This window comes from Psittacula echo, assembly GCF_963264785.1.
Source record: "Psittacula echo genome assembly, chromosome: 3".
Classification (NCBI taxonomy): Eukaryota; Metazoa; Chordata; class Aves; order Psittaciformes; family Psittacidae; genus Psittacula; species Psittacula echo.
This window is the reverse complement of record NC_137736.1, coordinates 113,956,372-113,975,677: the sequence shown is the minus strand read 5'-3', so window position 1 is coordinate 113,975,677 and position 19,306 is coordinate 113,956,372. Positions and strand designations below refer to the sequence as shown.

General features: G+C 37.3%; 1 protein-coding gene across 4 annotated transcripts in view; it reads left to right on the top strand.

The window, feature by feature from the left end:
• The window catches only part of YAP1 (Yes1 associated transcriptional regulator), a gene marked incomplete at its 5' end in the record, with an annotated part of 82,464 nt that overhangs the window by 44,503 nt on the left and 18,655 nt on the right, over positions 1 to 19,306 (top strand). For 3 of the 4 annotated variants that reach the window (XM_080613869.1, XM_080613868.1, XM_080613867.1), the window contains 2 exons: positions 169 to 284; positions 8,070 to 8,183. In XM_080613869.1, coding sequence (XP_080469995.1) covers positions 169 to 284; positions 8,070 to 8,183 — 230 coding nt within the window. The remainder of the gene's footprint in view (positions 1 to 168; positions 285 to 8,069; positions 8,184 to 19,306) is intronic. The other variant, XM_080613870.1, reaches the window with a different exon arrangement.

The window sequence follows — 19,306 nt, the reverse complement described above, 5'->3', positions numbered from 1 at the left end:
GATTGAGGAATCTGATATAGGGTGATAGAAAGAATCCAAACAGTTCTTACTTGGTTTTGAATGTGGCTGTTGTTGGCATGCTTAGTCTTTGGTTCTTAAACTATCTGTGCTAGCAGGACATTGCTGTGAATGCGTGACTGTCCTAACTCTAGCTTTGTTTTGTCGTAGTCACATTGATCAAACAACAACATGGCAAGATCCTAGGAAGGCCATGCTTTCCCAGATGAATGTTACAGCTCCCACCAGTCCCTCTGTGCAGCAGAACATCATGAACTCAGCATCAGGTAAGCCAAATTTGTGTTTATGATAAAGATCATATAAATGATAATACCGCTAGCTATTTTAATTGAGGTGGAGTCCAGATCTCTCAACTGTCCTTCTAATTATCCTGGTTTTAAACTTTATTAATGCTTGATGCATCAAGCAAGAGGCTGATACTTGAGGTAAGAGAATTTTGTATGTTATATATGATGTCAGCAGAAAGAATCTTGTAATTCTTTGGTTTGTGGTTTTATTTTTTTCAAATGGATAATTCAGGTATTTTAAAGAAGCAGAAGTCTTGTCTACTTGCTTCTGACTGGAAATACTGTTAAATTGATGAAGTCCAAAATTTTCATGAAATTAGTGCCAATTTATATTAAAGCTACTGTGCTTCTGCAGTGTCTTCTGCCTCCCCTTGCTCACTTACCAAGACTTGGTATACTCCCATTCATTTACATTTCCTACATTTGTTAGGAAATCTCTCCCCTCCACCCCCTGTCTTCCCTAAATGAATAAAGCAGACACCTGGAAAATCTTGATTTTTTGGTTTTCCTCTTATTTTCCTATAATATCCAAAATCCTGTATCATGATGGTTATTCCTGTAGCTGAGGAAGCCTGATATCTTTTCCTGGAATATAGAATTGGTTTTCAGGTAGTCGGGGCAGGCTATTACTAGACAGCAGTAAAGAAGTGTGCTTGTTCTTGCTACAGAATCTGCTGTATGTTTTCAGAGCTCTGTTGTCCTGAGCAAGCAGATAAAATTGGTGCTGTGCTAGTTTGGCTGCTTCAGTCTTCCCTATGCTTTGTCACCTTTTGTCTGTTGCTGAGGTTCATGTTTTATTTACTTTCTCACAGTCTGATTGTATTTTGTGTATGTCTGCTGTTCCTGTGCTTCACAAAGGTTATTCTCTGGTGCTGCTTTTTGTTGTCCATTCAGACAGCTTTGTTTCATGCTGCAATTCATATGCTGCAGACAATGCCAAAAGATTAACAGGCATGACCAAACTGTACTGTTCATGACTGAGTGTTAGAGGGGAAGCTAATCAAACTTTGTGCTGCCTAGGCCAGGAGGTTGAATTATCCTGAAACAAATGAGAGTCCTGTTCAAGTGCAGGAAGTCGTGATTCAGAGCAATTAAGGTCTCAGGCTCTGGTGTGAAAATGTAATATATGTGATTATGTTTTCTGGAAATATCCCAGGAAACCTGCAGCAATAGAGATGACATGTTTTTGCAGGAACAGTTCAGAAGAACAGAAAATAGGAGAGAGGGACAGTTCTCTCAGTCTGTCTTGCCTTTGGCTTATCTTTTTTGTGCTAAAACTAGATGTTTGCTCTTTGAATATTGACATAAATTTTGTGTTTTAAGATAACTCCTTGAACCTTCTGTTTTACCAAGAATTACCAGGAAAAAATCTTGATAGTGAAGTAGGATTCTTTTTATGTATTTAACATCAAATGAAAGGGTCTTTAGCAAAAAAATAAAGTGGTTAGTTGTGAGGGGTAAAAATCTAAAAGAGAATATAGCAATTGTTACAGAAGGATTAATTTTTAAGAGAAAATCAATAACTTACATAAAATTGACTGATGTAAGTACGTGAACAAGTGATTCTGCATAGATATTGTTGCTCATGCAATAAAAAAGTGTTAAGATGTTCAAGTAGGTTGTCTTGTGACTTGAGAAAGCAGTTATCTGAATACAAGTTCATTGAATTTATTTTAAATTTCACAAATTATACCATATTGATTATGAACTGAAAATCTTGTAAAGTTGGGGTTTTTTCCCCCCTGGTGCTCTGAATTTGTAAAATGCATGAAGAAATCAGAACTTCTGGTTATATTGAGTTATGTGTTTACATGGCATTGGTTTTTTAAGGCTTAAATCAGAGGTAGTATGACTTGGAACTGGCTCCTTGGATGCACCTGCACTTACTTGCATTTAACAAAAATGCAGTGTCTGGTTTGAATTAAATAGTACTGAACCTGCATTTAATGGATATGATCCTGTTTCTAGTACCTGATTTGGCAAATCTTTGTGTACTAACTTTAAATTATGACTGTATATTTGTTTTACTAAAGTCTATTATATCTGGCTCTGTTACTTTTTGCTGTTGAGTTCATGGTAACTTATGCTTCCTTGGTGGCCTTGGTGGTAAAGAATCTTTGAGAGAAACGGAAAAATCAAGTAACTGTTGACCAATTCAGCACATTAGAACTTAAATCTGAGTTCTACTGTTAAAAATACAAGATTACTTAATGTTCCAACTTGGATATTCATCAAGAACTGGGAAGTAAAGCTGAGACCTTTAAGACAGAAGTTTCCTGCTATGAATTATTGCTGGCAATGAAACATGCCCTGGTGCTTTGAGAGCCTTTCATGAAAGATACTGTGAAAAACTCATTAATTGTAGCCCTTAATCAGAAGTTATTGTCCCAAGCGTTAGTATATTTATACTATTATTTATATTTATACAGACTGCCATAGGAGCTTGAGAGTTAAGTTGCTCTGGTGAAATGTTGAGAGAAGATTTTTAGGAGCTGTCTTGAAGGCCATTAGAAGCTTTAGCCATTTAGCCAGAATTACAATTCTAGGCATTCGCTAGAATTAAGAACAGGAAAACAAACAGAAGAGCGAGAGAGAACAGAACCTGGAAAGCAGCTGTCTGCATATTGAATGTAAACCTGTTGTCTTTTCTGGTTAATTAGTATAAGTGGAGGTGAGGGAAAATGGTAAGAAAGGAAAACTGGAAGGTGTGGTATGGGTGAAGGCAAGTCAAAAGAGTGTTTAAAATAAAAACAGGGAAGGTGTCATTTTGCATAAGGTTGGGATTTTTAGGTTGTTTTTCTTAAGAAATCCCACCTCTTGAGGCAGCTTAAGACTATATGAGAATCCAAGTAGCTTGCTGCAAGTTATGTTTCTTTAAGGAAATGAATAGGCATCTGAACCAGCTTCATCTGATCCTATCAAGATTCTGTGAATTAACTGTTTCATGAGTGTTAGCATAAAACTTTTACAGGAGGGCATTGATATGTGAAAAGTGACGAGGTGGGGAGGGTTTCCCCTCATTTTGTTTTAATTTTGTTTTTTGCTCTCAGTCTTGCTGAACTTCATAAAATCAACTAAAATGGTTTAAGCACTATGTACGCAGAGAAACAGTGCTCTTTCAGATGGCATTTGTTGGCTAATCTGTGAAATGTGGTTGCATCTTCACATCAGTAATGGAAGGAAAAGAAGCCTGTTACTTCTAAGTGTGCTACTTATGTGTAAAATTTAGTCTTGACTGTTAAGATTTTTTGTGTATGTGTTTCTAACAATTTTTTCCTTAAAGGTGTTACAGGCGAAACTATGTTCCATCTTGATTTAAAAAAGAAAAAACAATAAATAGTGAAATAATAATAACAGTTTGTTGTTCTTCTAAGGAGCCTCTCCTATACATTTCTTACTGAGGTAAAATTATGAATTTGTAAGTAAATAATGTTTCTTGTACAGTTAGAGTTGATATAACAGAGATGGGATAGTGATTGTATTTACAGACTTCCATTCTTCAGGTACTTTTACTTCTTGAATCATGCTTGACAGCATGGCTTACTTCAGCCTCTTCCGCTTGCGTGTAGACATTAGGTAATGAGCTTTGGAGCAAATGACCTGTCTTTGTCCTCTTTTGTCTTCACGCTTATACTGCAGCTCTGGATTTGGCTTCCTGGTGAAGGTTTGTAGACCTAGTGTAATTCCATTGCCTCTTAGGGTAAGACCGTAGTGCCATATTAAAGGTTGGTAGGAAAATGAACACTCATTCATAACTCCTGAGGGTTTTTCTTGGTAGGGAGGAACATGCCAGTAACTTAATATATATGCTACCTCTTCTCTAAGACTCTTGCTTGCTTCAGTTGCTGGTTTCTCCTCTATGTAACCAGTCATACTACAAATTCTGCTTTGTGTACAGTCAACACTGCATATGATCTGTTGTGAAACTGGAGTTTCTAAGTATCTGCGTGACAGTAATGCTCATTTCTTTCTTCATCTGCAGAAAATGCCCCTTTTTGATAGTGTCTTTTTGTAAGTTTTAACTGATTTGACAGAATGAAGGTCTTCAGGAAAATGTTGTAGAATTTGATATAATCTTAAAAAGTTTTATAATCACAAAGATTAGGAAGGTTCTTAGAGATCAGTGTTTGCATTAGGTGCAGGTGATTCCTGCTGTTGAATGTAGCTGTTCCAGTTCTGGGTTGTCCATAAATATTTAATATCTAGATACAGGTGCCCTTATATGCATTAGCCTCTTGATAAAATACAGCTTTATTTGCATTTATTTTACAAATAAATATCAGAGACTCTGGGGCTTGCAAGATTTACTTTGTATCCCAGCATAGCTGGAATCTCTAGTACATTTTTGCTTTTGTTCCTCTTCCTGTTGCTTTCTATCTGCCAGCAGTGAGCTCTGCTTTATGTTTAAGATTCTGTGTTTTATGGCATATGAAAAAGTGACGCCATTATATATTTTGTTACAGAGGTGTGCCTTATCAGTAGTTTTGTAAGGATAGCTTATATTTGGAAATTGGAATCTAATTTTTTTTAATAACCTTGTCTTTAAAAGTACCATAGTAAATTGAGAGTTCCTTAGGAGCGTTGTCTCTCCCTGTGCAAATAATTTCATAGATTTGTAAGCTTATGGTTGTGATTGTGTGCAGCTGACCTACAAGGCACCAAACAGAACTAGTAGGAGATCAGGCTGCAAGGATATTGTTGGTTCTAAATATTTACAAAGGTTCAAGGGGAGACTGGAAAATACTTGAAAGAGATCCTTTGGCACCTAGTAAGTAGACAGAATCTGGCTCAAGATATCACCTGAGATACTTGGAGTCCAAGTAACTGTTAGTAGCCACTACACTTTTTGGGTCTGTGTGTATTCAGTGCTCTACGTAAAAGTTTATACAGTGTGACAGTCACTAAACAAGCTGCATTCAGCAACAAGACCTGTCTGTTATCCCAGACTGGATGCCTGGGCTAAGCAGACTTTTGGTTAAACCCAGCATGGATGCTTTTGTAGAACATGAGCTACTGTAGCTATGGAAATAGTGGTGATAAGGTCTGAAGAGCAGCAACATAGAGCATATATAACTTAAGACACTTAAAAACGTAAGATGATGCTGGGAATTTTGTTCCTATTGAGCCTGTGGGGGGGGAAGGGCATGTAATTGCGCAGGCGTTTTCCTTGATGCTCTGAGTAAATGTGTCTGCTGTTCTTCACCATGGTTTTCCATTTTTCCTCCATTACTTGCCTCTAATACAGCATTTGTCAGTCAGTCGGTCAGTTACAAAATCAGACTTGACAGTATTCTGGTTTCACAACTGCTCACAAAACCAAATAGAAATTCTAGAAAACAGGACTAATCCATTTTTGAACTACCATTTCAACATGTAAAGATGACAAGAGAAGTATGAGGTAGTTTACTGGCTGAGGAAGAAAGCAACATTGCAGTTAATGCCAAAAGTTTCTAGAGAGAAAAGTTCTGTCTGCAGTTGTTGATGGCACTTAGCAAGGAAGATTTGCTACTAGGACAGCCAGGTGAGCAGACAGACCTTTCCTGTCCTGACCACAGCTGTGCATTTTATTTAGGAAGAGAACCTTGCCCAGGTTTGTCTCTAGTAAGCTAGTACTCATCAGCTCACTGAATCTCATAAGCGGTATTGTTCTACCAGGTAGGTGGACTGATCAGTTCCTGGCATCCTGCTTCAAAGGCATTTTGTTCTTACTACAAAGGAACATGCTGGACAAGTATATACTTTACTCAGTGTTCAGCAGGACTGACACCCCAAGGCTGGTTTTGTTTTTCCTAGAGCCAGCTGGGTTTTTTTTGCTTTGCAGTTCAAAAGAGAATTTCTTGCTGAGTTTCATCTTCGAGGGATGTGTGGCTTACAAGGCCTCTGAGAAGACTGGTAACAAGAAGGTCTGCCCTCATGGCTGGCATATTGGCTTAACAGTCAAGGAACATTTTTGGTTCTTCATTGGCTTCTACACTTGGATGATGTGGGACACGGTGCTGTGCTCCTGTGCCCCAGTTTTGTACAACAGCATCTTACTGATTTAGGTGGCAACTCTTTGGGTATGGTAACAAAACACAGGGTTCTTTGTACTTGAGCTTTCAATTCTGCATCAGAGTCCTGATATACTATGAATATGTCAGGATTTATGAATATTTTGCAGTGTTGTCACCCTTTCTTGCCTGTTCTTTTCACTAGCTACTGATCAAAGCTGAAGTACTCTCGTTAATTTTATACGGCATTTAAAGCTTGTGAGCGTTAAGTATGGGAAGGAAATGTCCAATGGTTAGATCACTTGTTTTCCTCACATGAAAGATCTAGCGGTGGAGTAGTGAGGCTGCTAGAGAAAGGTATAGTTTTCTGAGACAAAATAGGGTTTAAATTAGAAATGCAGTTTTCAGGGGTTCTTCAAAGACCATAACGAAGTTCTTGGCCTGGTTACTCCTTGGGATATTACTGGAATGCAGTGAATGATTACTCTTTTTGACATTTCTCCAAGAACAGCTTTTGAGATTAAGCAAACAAGTCTATCCTCCCCTTTCCCCTACCAGCTTTAGACAATGAGATCTTCAACAGGAGCTTTGACTTTAGGACAAAATGACAGATTGTAATTTGAACATGGATACAGTAGGTATTCAGGCATTTATCAGATACACATCATTTTGTGTGTATATCTGAATCTAAGGTTGAAATATGATGGCTTTCTGCAGCAAGTCTTGTTCTAATTTCTTTTACATTTTTAACGTTTGTAGTGTATCTTTTGCTGTATCATCTTAGGTTTGTACTTAAATCTAAATATCTTCCTGGATCCAATTTAGATATTTTCAGAAGTCCCTATCTATGTGAGAATAAGAATTGAAAAACATGTATCTGTATAGCACAGGATGAAATGAGATGAACGTAACTTTGAGAAGAGTTTTCAGTCTAAGCAATGTACATAGAGGTGCACATTCATATAGAGATAGGAATAAGTGGCTTATGAATGGTATAGCGACGAAAGGTGGTTTCTTAAAAGCTGCTCTTTGGAACTTAAGGGAAACATGCCTCAAGACTCTGTATTCAGACATTTTCAATGGACTCCAGAACACCATCACCTACCTCCCTTTTACCATTTCCTAATTGTTGCCTTCCCTGCCTGTGCCTTCCTGCTTGTAGAGGCGTAACACTGTGTCTCTTTGCTCCTGGTGTACTCTTTGCTTGTTTGCTTCCTGTTCTTCAGGTTTGTGTTCTGCTTGCTTAAGCCTCTGACACTTTCACAGAAAGTTAAGAGTATGAGGTAAAGGGAAAATTAGTTTTGACACTTTAATTGTTTGTGAAATACAGAGAATTATTTCAGGACCTCATCAGTGTTACCTTGTTGCTGTTGGTGGGCCTTAATCATCACATTAACTTTCACATGAGGGGCAGAATCTCTCTGTGCTTTCTTTTTTTCTGGTGCTTGCGCTGGTTTCATTCTGGCAGGCTTGACTTATTGCTGGTTTTGCACTGTAATGCTGTAGCAACAGGGAGTGTCAAAAGCATATGAAAGGATGCAAACAAGTTATAAAATTAAACTCCAAATCCTAAATCAAAGTGATAGAAGTGTTTTCTGTTCTTTGATTTCCCACCCACCACGTCTTTGCACTTATCCCAGCGGTGTTAGACATGAGCTTGGAACTCTTCTGTTTCATGTACTGTTATATATGTAAAATGTTGGAATTTCTTTTAGATCAATTTCAGCTGGAGCAAACAAGAGCTCGCCATCAACTCCTTCCTTCTATATTGCAGGCCCACTCCCCGATGGATGGGAACAAGCTATGACCCAGGATGGAGAAATTTACTACATAAACCATAAGAACAAGACCACATCTTGGCTAGACCCAAGGCTTGACCCACGCTTTGGTAAAAGTTCATATCGCTTCAGAATTTCTGATTTGCTTCAGTTCATTCAACTTTAATATTTCAGGCATATTTTGAAAACTTCTTATAGTGCAATTTTTCATTTGAATTATAGAGACCTTATTTAAATCATTATTTAAAAAATACTAAATGGATTAGCATAATTCCTTTAGAAGTATATGTCACCAAAGTTTCTAATGCTAGGGGCTGGTATTTTGCTGATCCATACAGTTCCCAAAATCGGTGGCATTCAGAAATTACCTATCTAGAGACAGTTTCAGCCAAGCTCACTCTTTCTTATAAAATTGCAAAACTTTACCATGGAGGAATCTTTTAATTTCCAAACAAATACTTACGTTCCTTTGTGCTGTCTTCAAGAAGGCGGCATTATCAAATAATAATTTAAGCTGTTTAAATACGCTTGAAACACATACCAGCTTATAATTCCAGCTTGTCATAGTGATGATGATGACAAAACTTTGTTTTAAAACAATATGGAGATAAATGGTGGGGTTTGTTGCTACTACTTTAATAATCTTCTTATGGGGTAAAGACTATATAATACTGGAAATAGAAATAATAAATTAGGGATCACAAGGTAAAATGTAATGAAATAGAATTGATTATCTCTTTTTTATGTTTTTTGATCTATATGAAGTGCAGAGCTGCAGATGTTTCAATAAAACATTGGCACTGATGATTATGAATAGCAATACATATAATATTAACAGACTCTAAACTAATTCCTTAGATTGTCCAAGTGGTTGCTCTGATGCATTTAAGGTGATATTACAACTTCAGTTTTCATATAAAGCCATGACTAGTGTATGTAAGCTTTATTAGTTGTATTAAATTGCCCTTGATTTGTTTTCCCAATAACTTACTATTTTCAGCTCCTTTGGATTTTAGTTATTTTTCCAGAGCCATAGAAAAAACAGTAGGGGTAAAAAATAAAAAAAAAATAAAAATAAAAATGAAGAGATCATTGTGGTTTCCAGGCTTTAGTTTTGGACTTGATGCAACTAAATGAAAACAGTGTGCAGATCACTGAGTAGGTCAGGCTGAGGGGATACAAAGCCTTTGAAGCTTTACAGGGGTTGACCTAACAACAACTGTGGGCCCCTTTTGGGAGAGGCATTAACTCCATGAATGCCATATAAACACAGAGCTGCAAAACTCACAGTCACTGTTCTGTTTTTCTGAAATGGCTGTTAGAAATTTCAGCGTTTTTGTTCTGTAGGCTTGTGCTTACTTTAAACATCCGTTTGCTCTTCTGGAGAACACCAGGTTGTCACACTTTGTTTATAAACTGCTCACCAGCTTGTAGACAGGTTGAACCACTGTGCAACTTGAGCCCAAAGGTGGGGCTTGTATTGAAGGTTGTCAGCTTTGGCAAATGTCCCTGCTGGCTTTAACACCAGCCAGAGTTGCAGACCTGTTTGTGTGTTGTAAGGGGAGTGTGTGGATAATTTGCAACTTCACAATTACTTAATATGTGAATAAGGCTGAAAAGGAAGCAGTCATCTTGAAAATCAGTGTTGCCTTTTGCAGTTAAAAGAGGCAGGTCAATTATATTTACTTAAGTAATCTTGCAGGGTATGTATTTTTCTCTTCTTTGTATTACTTTATAGTTTCCAGTGATGAGCTTGAATTAAAAAGGAATGTGGAAAAGGCTTTAATTGACAGAGGTAGTGAGTGAGATGAATCTTGTTTCTCAGAACTATCTTGTACTCCCATAAATACTATGGTTTAACTGTTAAGGGCAAAAGCTACTTGTCTTGTGCTTACTGAAACTCCATCAAATGTTAGGGCTGTGCACTTAAACTGAAAGAAGTTAGTAATGTCCAAAAGACTGCATGAGGGTTTCTTGCTGCATAGCTTCCCTTTTTGGGCCCACTGCGTATGTGTATCCCAGACAAGCTTGAGTACACGCCAAAGCTCTTTATTTTGTGGTCGGACTTTTAATCTGTTCCAGACCTTTTCAGTCAAAGAGCTCAAGTTTAACTGAAAGGGGCAGGAAAGGGAAAAAAAAGCATGTGGGCTCTTCTGATCTAGAGTGACGGCAAATAGAGACAAGCTGCTAGCTGCTGTTGAGCTTGAAGAAGTTTTCCTTGAAATCTTAAGTTGTATGTGTTGTATTGTGGTTTATATTTTTATCATTTGAGCCAAGAAAATAAAAAATTTTATTCATCTTCCTTTCTTACTTGTGACCTCCTTAAGTCACTCCAGTAAAGAAGAAAAAAATCTGTTTGACAGAGCGAGTTTACTGAGCCTTGCATTTATTTATCGTGTGGAGATCCTCAACAAATATGTGCTGTGACCCTAAATGGCATGTGAATGACTCAGAAGTTTACCTTTCTGTGCTTAATATAGGTTGAAAACCCTGTTGATGAGTTTTTTCCTCCTGAGGATTATAATTCTCTTTTCTATCACTGTGTTTGAATATATGAGCTTAGATTTCACTATTTTTTTGACTACTAACACTTTCAGAAGCAATCCTAAGTGAATTCATCTCTGTCATGTTGAAGCTTTTGATTAGTACAGTGATACTAATGTTGATTGAAACAGTAGGAGAAATTCATTTCTTCCTTGATAATGCAACTTTTACGAATCTGAAGAACCATTGAAAACAATCAAGCTGTTGAATGGTATGTGCAAACATACTCTTCTGCTCCAGTACTCAGAAGGTTTGAAGAGTCTTTGCCCTTATGCTTCTGAATTCCCGGCTTCCAGGGAGATAGCCCTTATGTCTTTGTATGTTCCTCATTGGATGGAAGCTTTACATTCATCTTTATTTTCTCCAGTAGGTGTGCATATACCTCTTTTTTTCCCCTCCTTTTTCTTTTTTCAAAGAACTAGTGCTGATAATTTTCCATTAACATAGCTAGAAAAGAGAGAGGAAGAAGGATCAGTTTGAAGAAATTGTTTTAGGCGGTCACACCTACTTACTGACTTGGTAAGGGGAATTTGGGTATTGCATTCATGCTTTCAGACAGGAAATAAAAGGATGTAGTTAATATGGATTCTTTCTTGGAGCAGGCTTTTAAGACTGACCTATCAGATAAGAGTCCCAGTCCGAATACCTGCTGTAGAGTAGGCTGGATCTAAAACCTTAGTGCTCAAAGTTGAAGATAAGGACTTTGTTCCAAGACTCAACTAAAATCTTTGAAGTGGGCTTGAGGTCTTCAGTTATACCACTTAAGCAGCAGTGAAGTCTTGTAGCTCAGATGTTAATCGTCCAAGGCCATGTATTTGACTTTAGAACAGTTTTAGATTAGGAGAATTCACAAACTTTAAAATCTAGAAAAGAGCTAAGTATGAGAGAAGGGTCTTCTCATGCCAAGCACAGTCAGTCATAAAAGATGAAATGAGATCAAAGGAATGGGGATGGAAGGGGGGTCCTTAGGCTTATGTCAGCAGGATTCTTGTTTAGTGGAGCATCTGGTACAAACATGCTGTCCTACCTTCTCAGTGCCTTTAAAGGCTGCATAGTAAGAGGCTTCAAATTACTTTTATTTATACATTTATTTATTTAGAAGGTTATTTGTTTAAGGTAGTTGGACTGTCAGGTTGAGTTTGTGTTTTGGACTGGTTTGGCTTTCACTACCTTCTACTATTGTTTATTGGTCATACTTCACAGATCCTACTGATTTTTCTTTTTAAGCCTTCCAAATAAGTTAATAAGTTACCTTGATAGTAAAAGAACGTGAGGGTAGGAAGCAGGTCAGCTGTGCATTCTGAGTGGCTGAAGTTGGTGAAGTAGAACATCTGTTTTTTCTATAAAATTAAATTTCCTAGAACCAGTTGAAGTTTGGAATCGTTCAATTTTATTGCTACAAGTTTCCAAGAATTAGTTTTTGTATCAAATACCATTAATGTGATTTTAAACTGTTATTTAAGTTTGCAGATGATAGGGCTTATTTTTGAAATGCAACTCTAAAGTAATTTGCCTTTTGAGGAAACTTTTTACATTCAAAGATGGGTCATGAAGTGGGAAAATACCAGAAACTGGCAGTTTATTTCTGCATGTCTAGTCGGTTGGTGTAAGTCTTGTGTTTAAACAGTAGTACTCCATTAGAGAAGTCAGACAAGTCTGTCTGCAGCAATTGGAGTAAAACAAGATACTGTTTCAGTTTTCTTGTTATTTTATTCCAGACTTCAGTTTTATAGGCTTGTTACTAGTGATCATACCAGTGCTACACATGCCCAGTCCTTTTCCTTCTGTTCTTTCACGTGTCAGAGCTGCCATATGGGGAATAAAGCAAAAGACGTGACCTCAGATTGAAATAATTGCCACAACTTTATTTTTATCACTCCCACTTAAAGATTATCTTAATGGGTTTTTTTTAAGTTCTGTATGAATTCTGGATGAGGGGGAAGGCAAGGGAAGACAGTGTTTAATATCATTATGCAAAGGGCCATAGAGGCTCTGTGTACAGTAGCTGCTTGATATACATGAGTAAGAAAAGGAATAAAAGTGATAAGAATTGGAATATAGAGAACGCACATCAGAATTTTCTGCTTCCTTTTTTGTAGTGCAAGAACCTTTGAAACAATGAAAAGGGCTTGTTCAGAAATACTGAAGTAAAATGTGCCTGTAGATTTCATCGAAACATGTTTTTATCATTTCCATTAATAAAACCCAAAAAATAAACCACACACCAGATCTGAAATGTGCTTAAGATCCAGAGCATCTGCTAATTTTCAAATATCAGAAATTAAATGGAAGTATTCCATACTGTTGCTTTCTTATCCTTTACCTGTCTAGCACTTTAATATGTGTATCTTAAAGTTAGCTTGTAGGAGCCTTGCCAGAGGCATATGTGTGGGCAAGACAGAACTAGAACCCTAGACTGGAAGCATTTTTTTCTATGTCTGGTCACAGTGGCATTCCAGGTTTTTTAAGTTCCAGATCTGCCTTCCATTTCTGCACAAAAGCAGAGCATGAGTCAAATATGGTTTTGATCTGCAAATGCAATGGCATATTCTTGTTTACATGCTCTCTAAAAAAAATAGTGGATTTGACTCATCTGAAAGGTATAGTGGTATTAGATTTTTCACTTCCCTGTCTCTCTCTTCCAGATGAGCAATTTCAGGAGACTGCTTAGAATAGGGAAAAGGTTTCTCTATATTGGTGTGTGTGTCAGGGAATGTGGTCAGGTGGAGCAGCAGCAGTTTTCAGTGAACCAGTGACTTGTGTCAAAGTGAGCTGCTTGTGAATCTGCAGAGGCAGATGAAATTTCACTGGTAAGCATCTCTTTGTAATAGGGGATGCTGCCGTTGTGGTAGTGACAATAAAAGTTTATTAGTTGTTCAGCAGAAAGTGAAATCTTGTTTCTTCAAAAGCAGGATATATTTAGGTATCTATCTCCACTGAACATAGTTCACTGAAGAAATTGTTAAACCTGTCCACAAGTACTGTGTAAGGTTGCAGTTAACCTACTTTGTGGAGATTTATATACTAATAAAAAAGGAAAAAAACCCTCACTTTTTAGGGATTTGTCAGGGCAGTACATTTATGTAAGTTTATACTTGTTTGGGGTTTTGTTTTGTTTTCAGAATAATTTAATCCTGTTTGAGAAAGGAGATTTGTTGGTAATGATGTCTTTATGCTAGTAAAGATAATGCATACCTTCGGTGCTGGGCTAGAACAGCTGTGACCATGAAAGAAAACTGCCCTCTTAATAGGGGGGCATTTTTTCCACCATATCTTTCTACTGCTGCAGTTGCACGTCTCTGTTAATGAGCATACCATTACATTAAAAACGGAAGGTGGATCGTTTTGAACACATCATTCATTATCTGTAATCTCAATATATATATACACACAATAATTATATACTATCTAATCATATATAATCTAAAATTCAAAGAAGCGTCAGCTTTTTTCCTTGAATTCAGTCATGTTGAAACATGATTTGTTTCTTATATACAGAAAACCTTTTTGCTTGGGTTTTTGACAGCAAACTGTTGATTTTATTTTTTTTTTTAATTAGAGTATTTTTCACTGGATTTCATAACTTCTGTAGTTCGGGCATGCTTCTGTAATAGGTGGTATTTTCATTAGATATATCTTGCTTTAATTAGGAGTCCAGCTCAGGAGTGTGTGAATATTTATTTTTACCTAATACACTAGGATTTGTTTGTACACTTAAGACAGCAAAATGATCTGGAGAATATCAGTCAGGATTCCCCCTTCCTGTAAACTCCAGAATTCTCAGATTAACTGTAGACTGAAAACAATACAATATTTTATTGTGATAATTTTTAGGTGGTTTTATAACAGCAGCATTATGAAACTGAAACTGGAATTTCCTTAAAGTAATATAGCAATGCATGATAAAGAGTGCAGTCCAGAAACATGACTTGTATCCTGATTAAACAACAAATTGTTGTACCAAGTCTCTCTAAAAAAGGCCACTTGGAACAAGTTTTTATTACTTCCGAGACTCATTCTTTCAAATCCTGCTGGTAATTTTTTTTTCTTCACGGCTCTTTTCAATTTAATCAAAGAGGATTTTTCTGCCTTTGTTGCAGTGCCGCAAACTAGCACCATTCATAAACCTGACCATAGCCAAAAAATGATGGACAAAAAAGCTGTCTGGTTTCCAAATGAAGTTGAAGGGGACAAGTGCTCTCTTTCAGTTCCTTCAATGGAAACACTGATTCTTATTATTAAGAACAGTAAGTTATAGTATGCTCAAACCCTGAGCTTTGTTGTTGTTTGAATAACTAATGTCTTTAAATTTGCAGATTAAGATTAGGTTTAGTTTTGAAGGATGAAATGATAAATACAAAAGAAAACTCATCAAACATTCAGCTGTGTCTGTTAATCATTATGGGTGCTCTACAACAGTCTTCGGAAATTCTGCATAGGAGAAAGGTGCTGAGGTGCTGTGTTACTGAAAACTAACTGTGCCATGGGATGTGTGATTTTAATTGGCATAAGATCTTGGGAGAGAATTAGCCTTTTATGTTTTGAGTTGTTAACAATCTGCTGGCCTTTTCTCTCCAACTCTGATGGCTGGTAATTGTTTCCTGCTTTTGATTTGGTTTTGGTTCCCCTCTGTGCCCTCCCCCCCCCCCCCAGGATGTAGACAGGAGTCTAAACTTGTTTCAGTAACTGTCAAATATTATCTGCTGAAGTACAGAATGGGCATTTTGCTGTTGAGTTTGGCCAATAGAATTTTTACTGTGTAACATTTGAAGACCGCTAATTCTCTGTTCTCAACAGAATATTGCAGGTATTCCGATTGGCTGTATTCTGCAGATAGTGAAGCTAAGCCATATTCTAGGACAGCAAGATCTTTATTGTCTTAAGTTGCCCATGGTTTTTAGCTTGTCTGCCCCTCCTCCTCCCTCAAATCCCCCTCTTCCAGAAACAAAGACTTGTTTGTTCCTTCTCTGCCTGTGAGGTCTTTGCAGACCTGTGTGGGTGCAAAGCCCCTTATTTAAATGTTTTCCATAGCCATGGAAGGTAAGGAACAGGATGCATTAGAAAACTGGTTATGTCCTAACTAATAGATAAATGAAGCCCTTTGCCTTTGAATTCAAGTTTCTTAAAAAGAGCTGTGCATGTCAGGATCCTCACAAACCCGTAAGGTGTGAATAAAGCACATAAAATGTGCTTATGATGTTGATAAACATATTCTTTAGAGTGCAGATTTGTACAGTTGTGTCCTCAGTAAGTAATGAAGAGTTGAGAATTAAAAAAAAAACCTGAACCACAAAACAACCCAAAACCAAAACAAACAAAACCCTAAGCCCAACAGTAATAAAAACTTTAACCCCTCTTTTTTTTCCTGGAAAATGAAATGTAAATGAAGTGTATTTTCCCTATTTTCTTTAAATATTGTGTTGGAAACTATAGAGAATTACATTCTTCTTTCCTGTTTGCCTTGAAGATACTTGTGTAATAAGCCAAGATGGCTGAATATCATTCAGTGTTATTAGTGGTGGTTTTTTTCCCCCTGATTCTTCACTTGGGTGTGTTGTTAAGTCAGTAAAATTCAGTTAGCAGTATCTTTTTTAAATGTCCAAACTTTTAAGTTTAATTTCACAGTCAAAATAGTTCCATTGTATGAACAACATCTCCCTGGTCTATTCTGAGGACAGTTTAAGATCTTGTCAATTTGAAGTCTTTTGCAGTTGCATTTTTGAAATAATAAAATGCTCAGAAAAATCTTTTTAATGGGTACCTAAATGAGGTCTAGAAACTATATTTTTAGATTCAGTTTCTGAAGAGTTACAAAACCATATAATAATTTTCCCAAAATATTTATTGATGAATATTAAATATACATTGAAGTCTCAGTATCTTATTATGGTATTTGTGGTTTAGATACACTTTTAGTTTAGAAACATTACTTTGAAAATGCACATTAGGAGACATTTCAGGGATCTAGGATGAGGGAATACATTGAAAAACATCAGTCAAATGTGATTTGCTTCTTACAGTTTTAATTGAAATGTCAGTAGTTAAGAAGAATGAAGCCAACTGTGATCAGAGAGAACCAGAATAATACAAGCAGCTGTCAGAAAGATAACAGTACATAAAATACTAAGAATTTGGCATGAGAAGGAGGTTAGTTCCAGAGTAATACTAGTATGGTACATGCAGGAAAAGCAAATTCATAACATGTTGAAGGGATGTTAGTGATACTGCATTTAAGTGTTTAATTAAGGTTAGAAACTGTTAAATTTGTATGAGGTTATCTGTAACATGACTTGGCTGTGAACTGCATGAGGCAGGGGCTCCGAAACCATGATTATATAAGTTGGAGACAAGGCCATAAAGGTGGCCTTTTTAAGTAAAAGAAAATTTACATTCTTCAGCTCTGGGTACTTAATTTTTACAAGCTAGGTAGTTTGCTTTTAGCTTAGATGTGCTTTCAGGTGATTGTAATTTTCTAACTTTTGTCCCTCTTTACTTTCCACTGTAGTTGACCTTCCATCTTGTTTAATAGCAGGGTTTGAATCCTGGAACTTCTGAAATGTAGCACAGACTTCTGCTTGAGTTGCAGAATTAGCTAACAGCAAGAGAAGGCTGTTTTCTATTGTCCCATACTAACCCTTTCCTTGTCTGCGTTTAAGGTGAAACAGGTTATGATATGAAAACCAAAAGGCATGGTCCTTGTTCGAGACTTGATAGGTTTCTTGGTAAGAGAGAAAGGAGGAGATACTCCCCACTCCAGTGGTATCCATCTTGTCTAAAGCTGCTAGGTGGGCTTTCTAGCTTTAACTTCAGCCTAATTTGGTAAATGTAGCTATTCCTGTTGCTGTCAGTCTTCCAGCAGAGATTGACCAGTGGAGGGCAAGTAATTAATAGTTCACTGCTCAGATCCTTGCAGGACAGCTATTAGTACTGTTGAAACTTCTGCAGTTTCTGGTGTCTTGGGGAATGTGAACCTTCTGTATCTGTTCAGCAGAGCAACAACCTGTCCTGCTGCTGGCCTAGGTGCCACAGCTCATGTCACAAATCTGGTTGATTGGCTCATCCTGGTCACCTCTTCCTGAAGTTCAGTTTTGATGGTGAAGTGGTACTGGATGTCTTTTAAGATCAACTGCTCGATTTTAAGCTTTCATCCACAGTAGCGTTATCTTCCCTCTATTTTCGTTTCCCCCCCGGGACAGGATAGGACTTCCAGCTTGGAGGTGAACGTCTAACGCTTTGTATACACTCTGTTGTTTCTACTTGGTACTGAGATTCAGTTTCTGTTCCTACTTTACCTATTCACTCTACCTGTTGGAAGTTTTATCATGGTCATATGTATGAAGCTGTCTTGCAAGTAAGTGCACAAGACTATTTCAAATTGCTTCAAGCTATCTGACGCTTGATTTTATTTTGACTTGACTCATGAAAATGTGACCCATCTCTCCATTAGACTTTTGATTCTGTGCTGGACCTATAGAATAGTTGAAAAGGTAGACTAGAGAGATGAATAACTGTTTTTTTACTTTTCCGTCCTCACCCCAGTGAGCATATGGCATTTCTTCTTTGTATGCTACCTCCCAATGGAAGGATGAGCTGTGGAAGAAGGAAAAAGGAGCAAGGCTGTGAATCAGCAGCCGGTTTTACTGTTATTTTGAGATAAATATATTTAGGCTTTTGTTGAACAGAAGAAAAACACTATTGTAACTAACTTAAGTTAAACACTCATAAGACAGGGGAGACTGAAGGGCTTTTCAGAGAAAAAAATGATACAGATTCTTTATGAGAACTCTCCTTTATTCTGATAGTTAGAAGTGTTAATGTTCCAGGAATCTTCTATATATGATGAAAACATTGATTGAGACCTACACAACAGATGGCTTTCTTTGTACCGAATCAGCCTGTCACCCTAAAAGAAGCTCATTCCCTTTTTTTTCCGAGTTCCCATAAACCATAATCCTCATTCCCAAAGAAAGGAAAAAAAAAATCCATACCACTCTGCCATCACTGCTTCAACAAATGCGTTCTGCAGCATACTGTGAATGTTAACAGATTCAGGCTGTTCTGGACAACAAGGTAGAGAACTAATTCCAAAACTGAAAGCCCCTGAAAACAGTACCCTTGTAATACAGCCTTTCCTAGGCCTCTGTTTCCTAGCCCTCAGCCTTTCCTAGCCCTCTGTTTCACTGTGGGAACTCCAGTGCCTCTGTTGACTTTAAACATACAGGTCTTGAGTGGCGAAAAATCAAGGGCTGTCAAGTAGATGCATCCCAGTCATACATTATTTTATAAATAATTATTTATAATTATTTATAAATAACTCCCTTCTGGGGGAAGGGAAGATGAGTTCTTATTGTGCATTAGGCATACAAGATGACAATTTTTCTTCTCCACACCCCAGAAAAGATGCATTGTGTACTTCTGTGGGGTAAAAGAAAATGAAGCATCAGCAAAATGTTTCCTGTATTGATGGTGGTATTTTGGCTGTGTAATTCAGCTGTTTCTGATGATATAGCTGTTTCTGTATCAGCTCTAATTTTGCATGACAGGATGCCCTCAGTGGAGCCTGTAACACTCAAAAGTTGATGTGACAAGGATGTGAATGATTGTTGCATGACCTTGGGTGACATGGTCTAGTGTTTGGGCATCATGGTCTAGTGGAAGTTGTCCTTGCCAGTGGCAAGGGAGTTGGAAC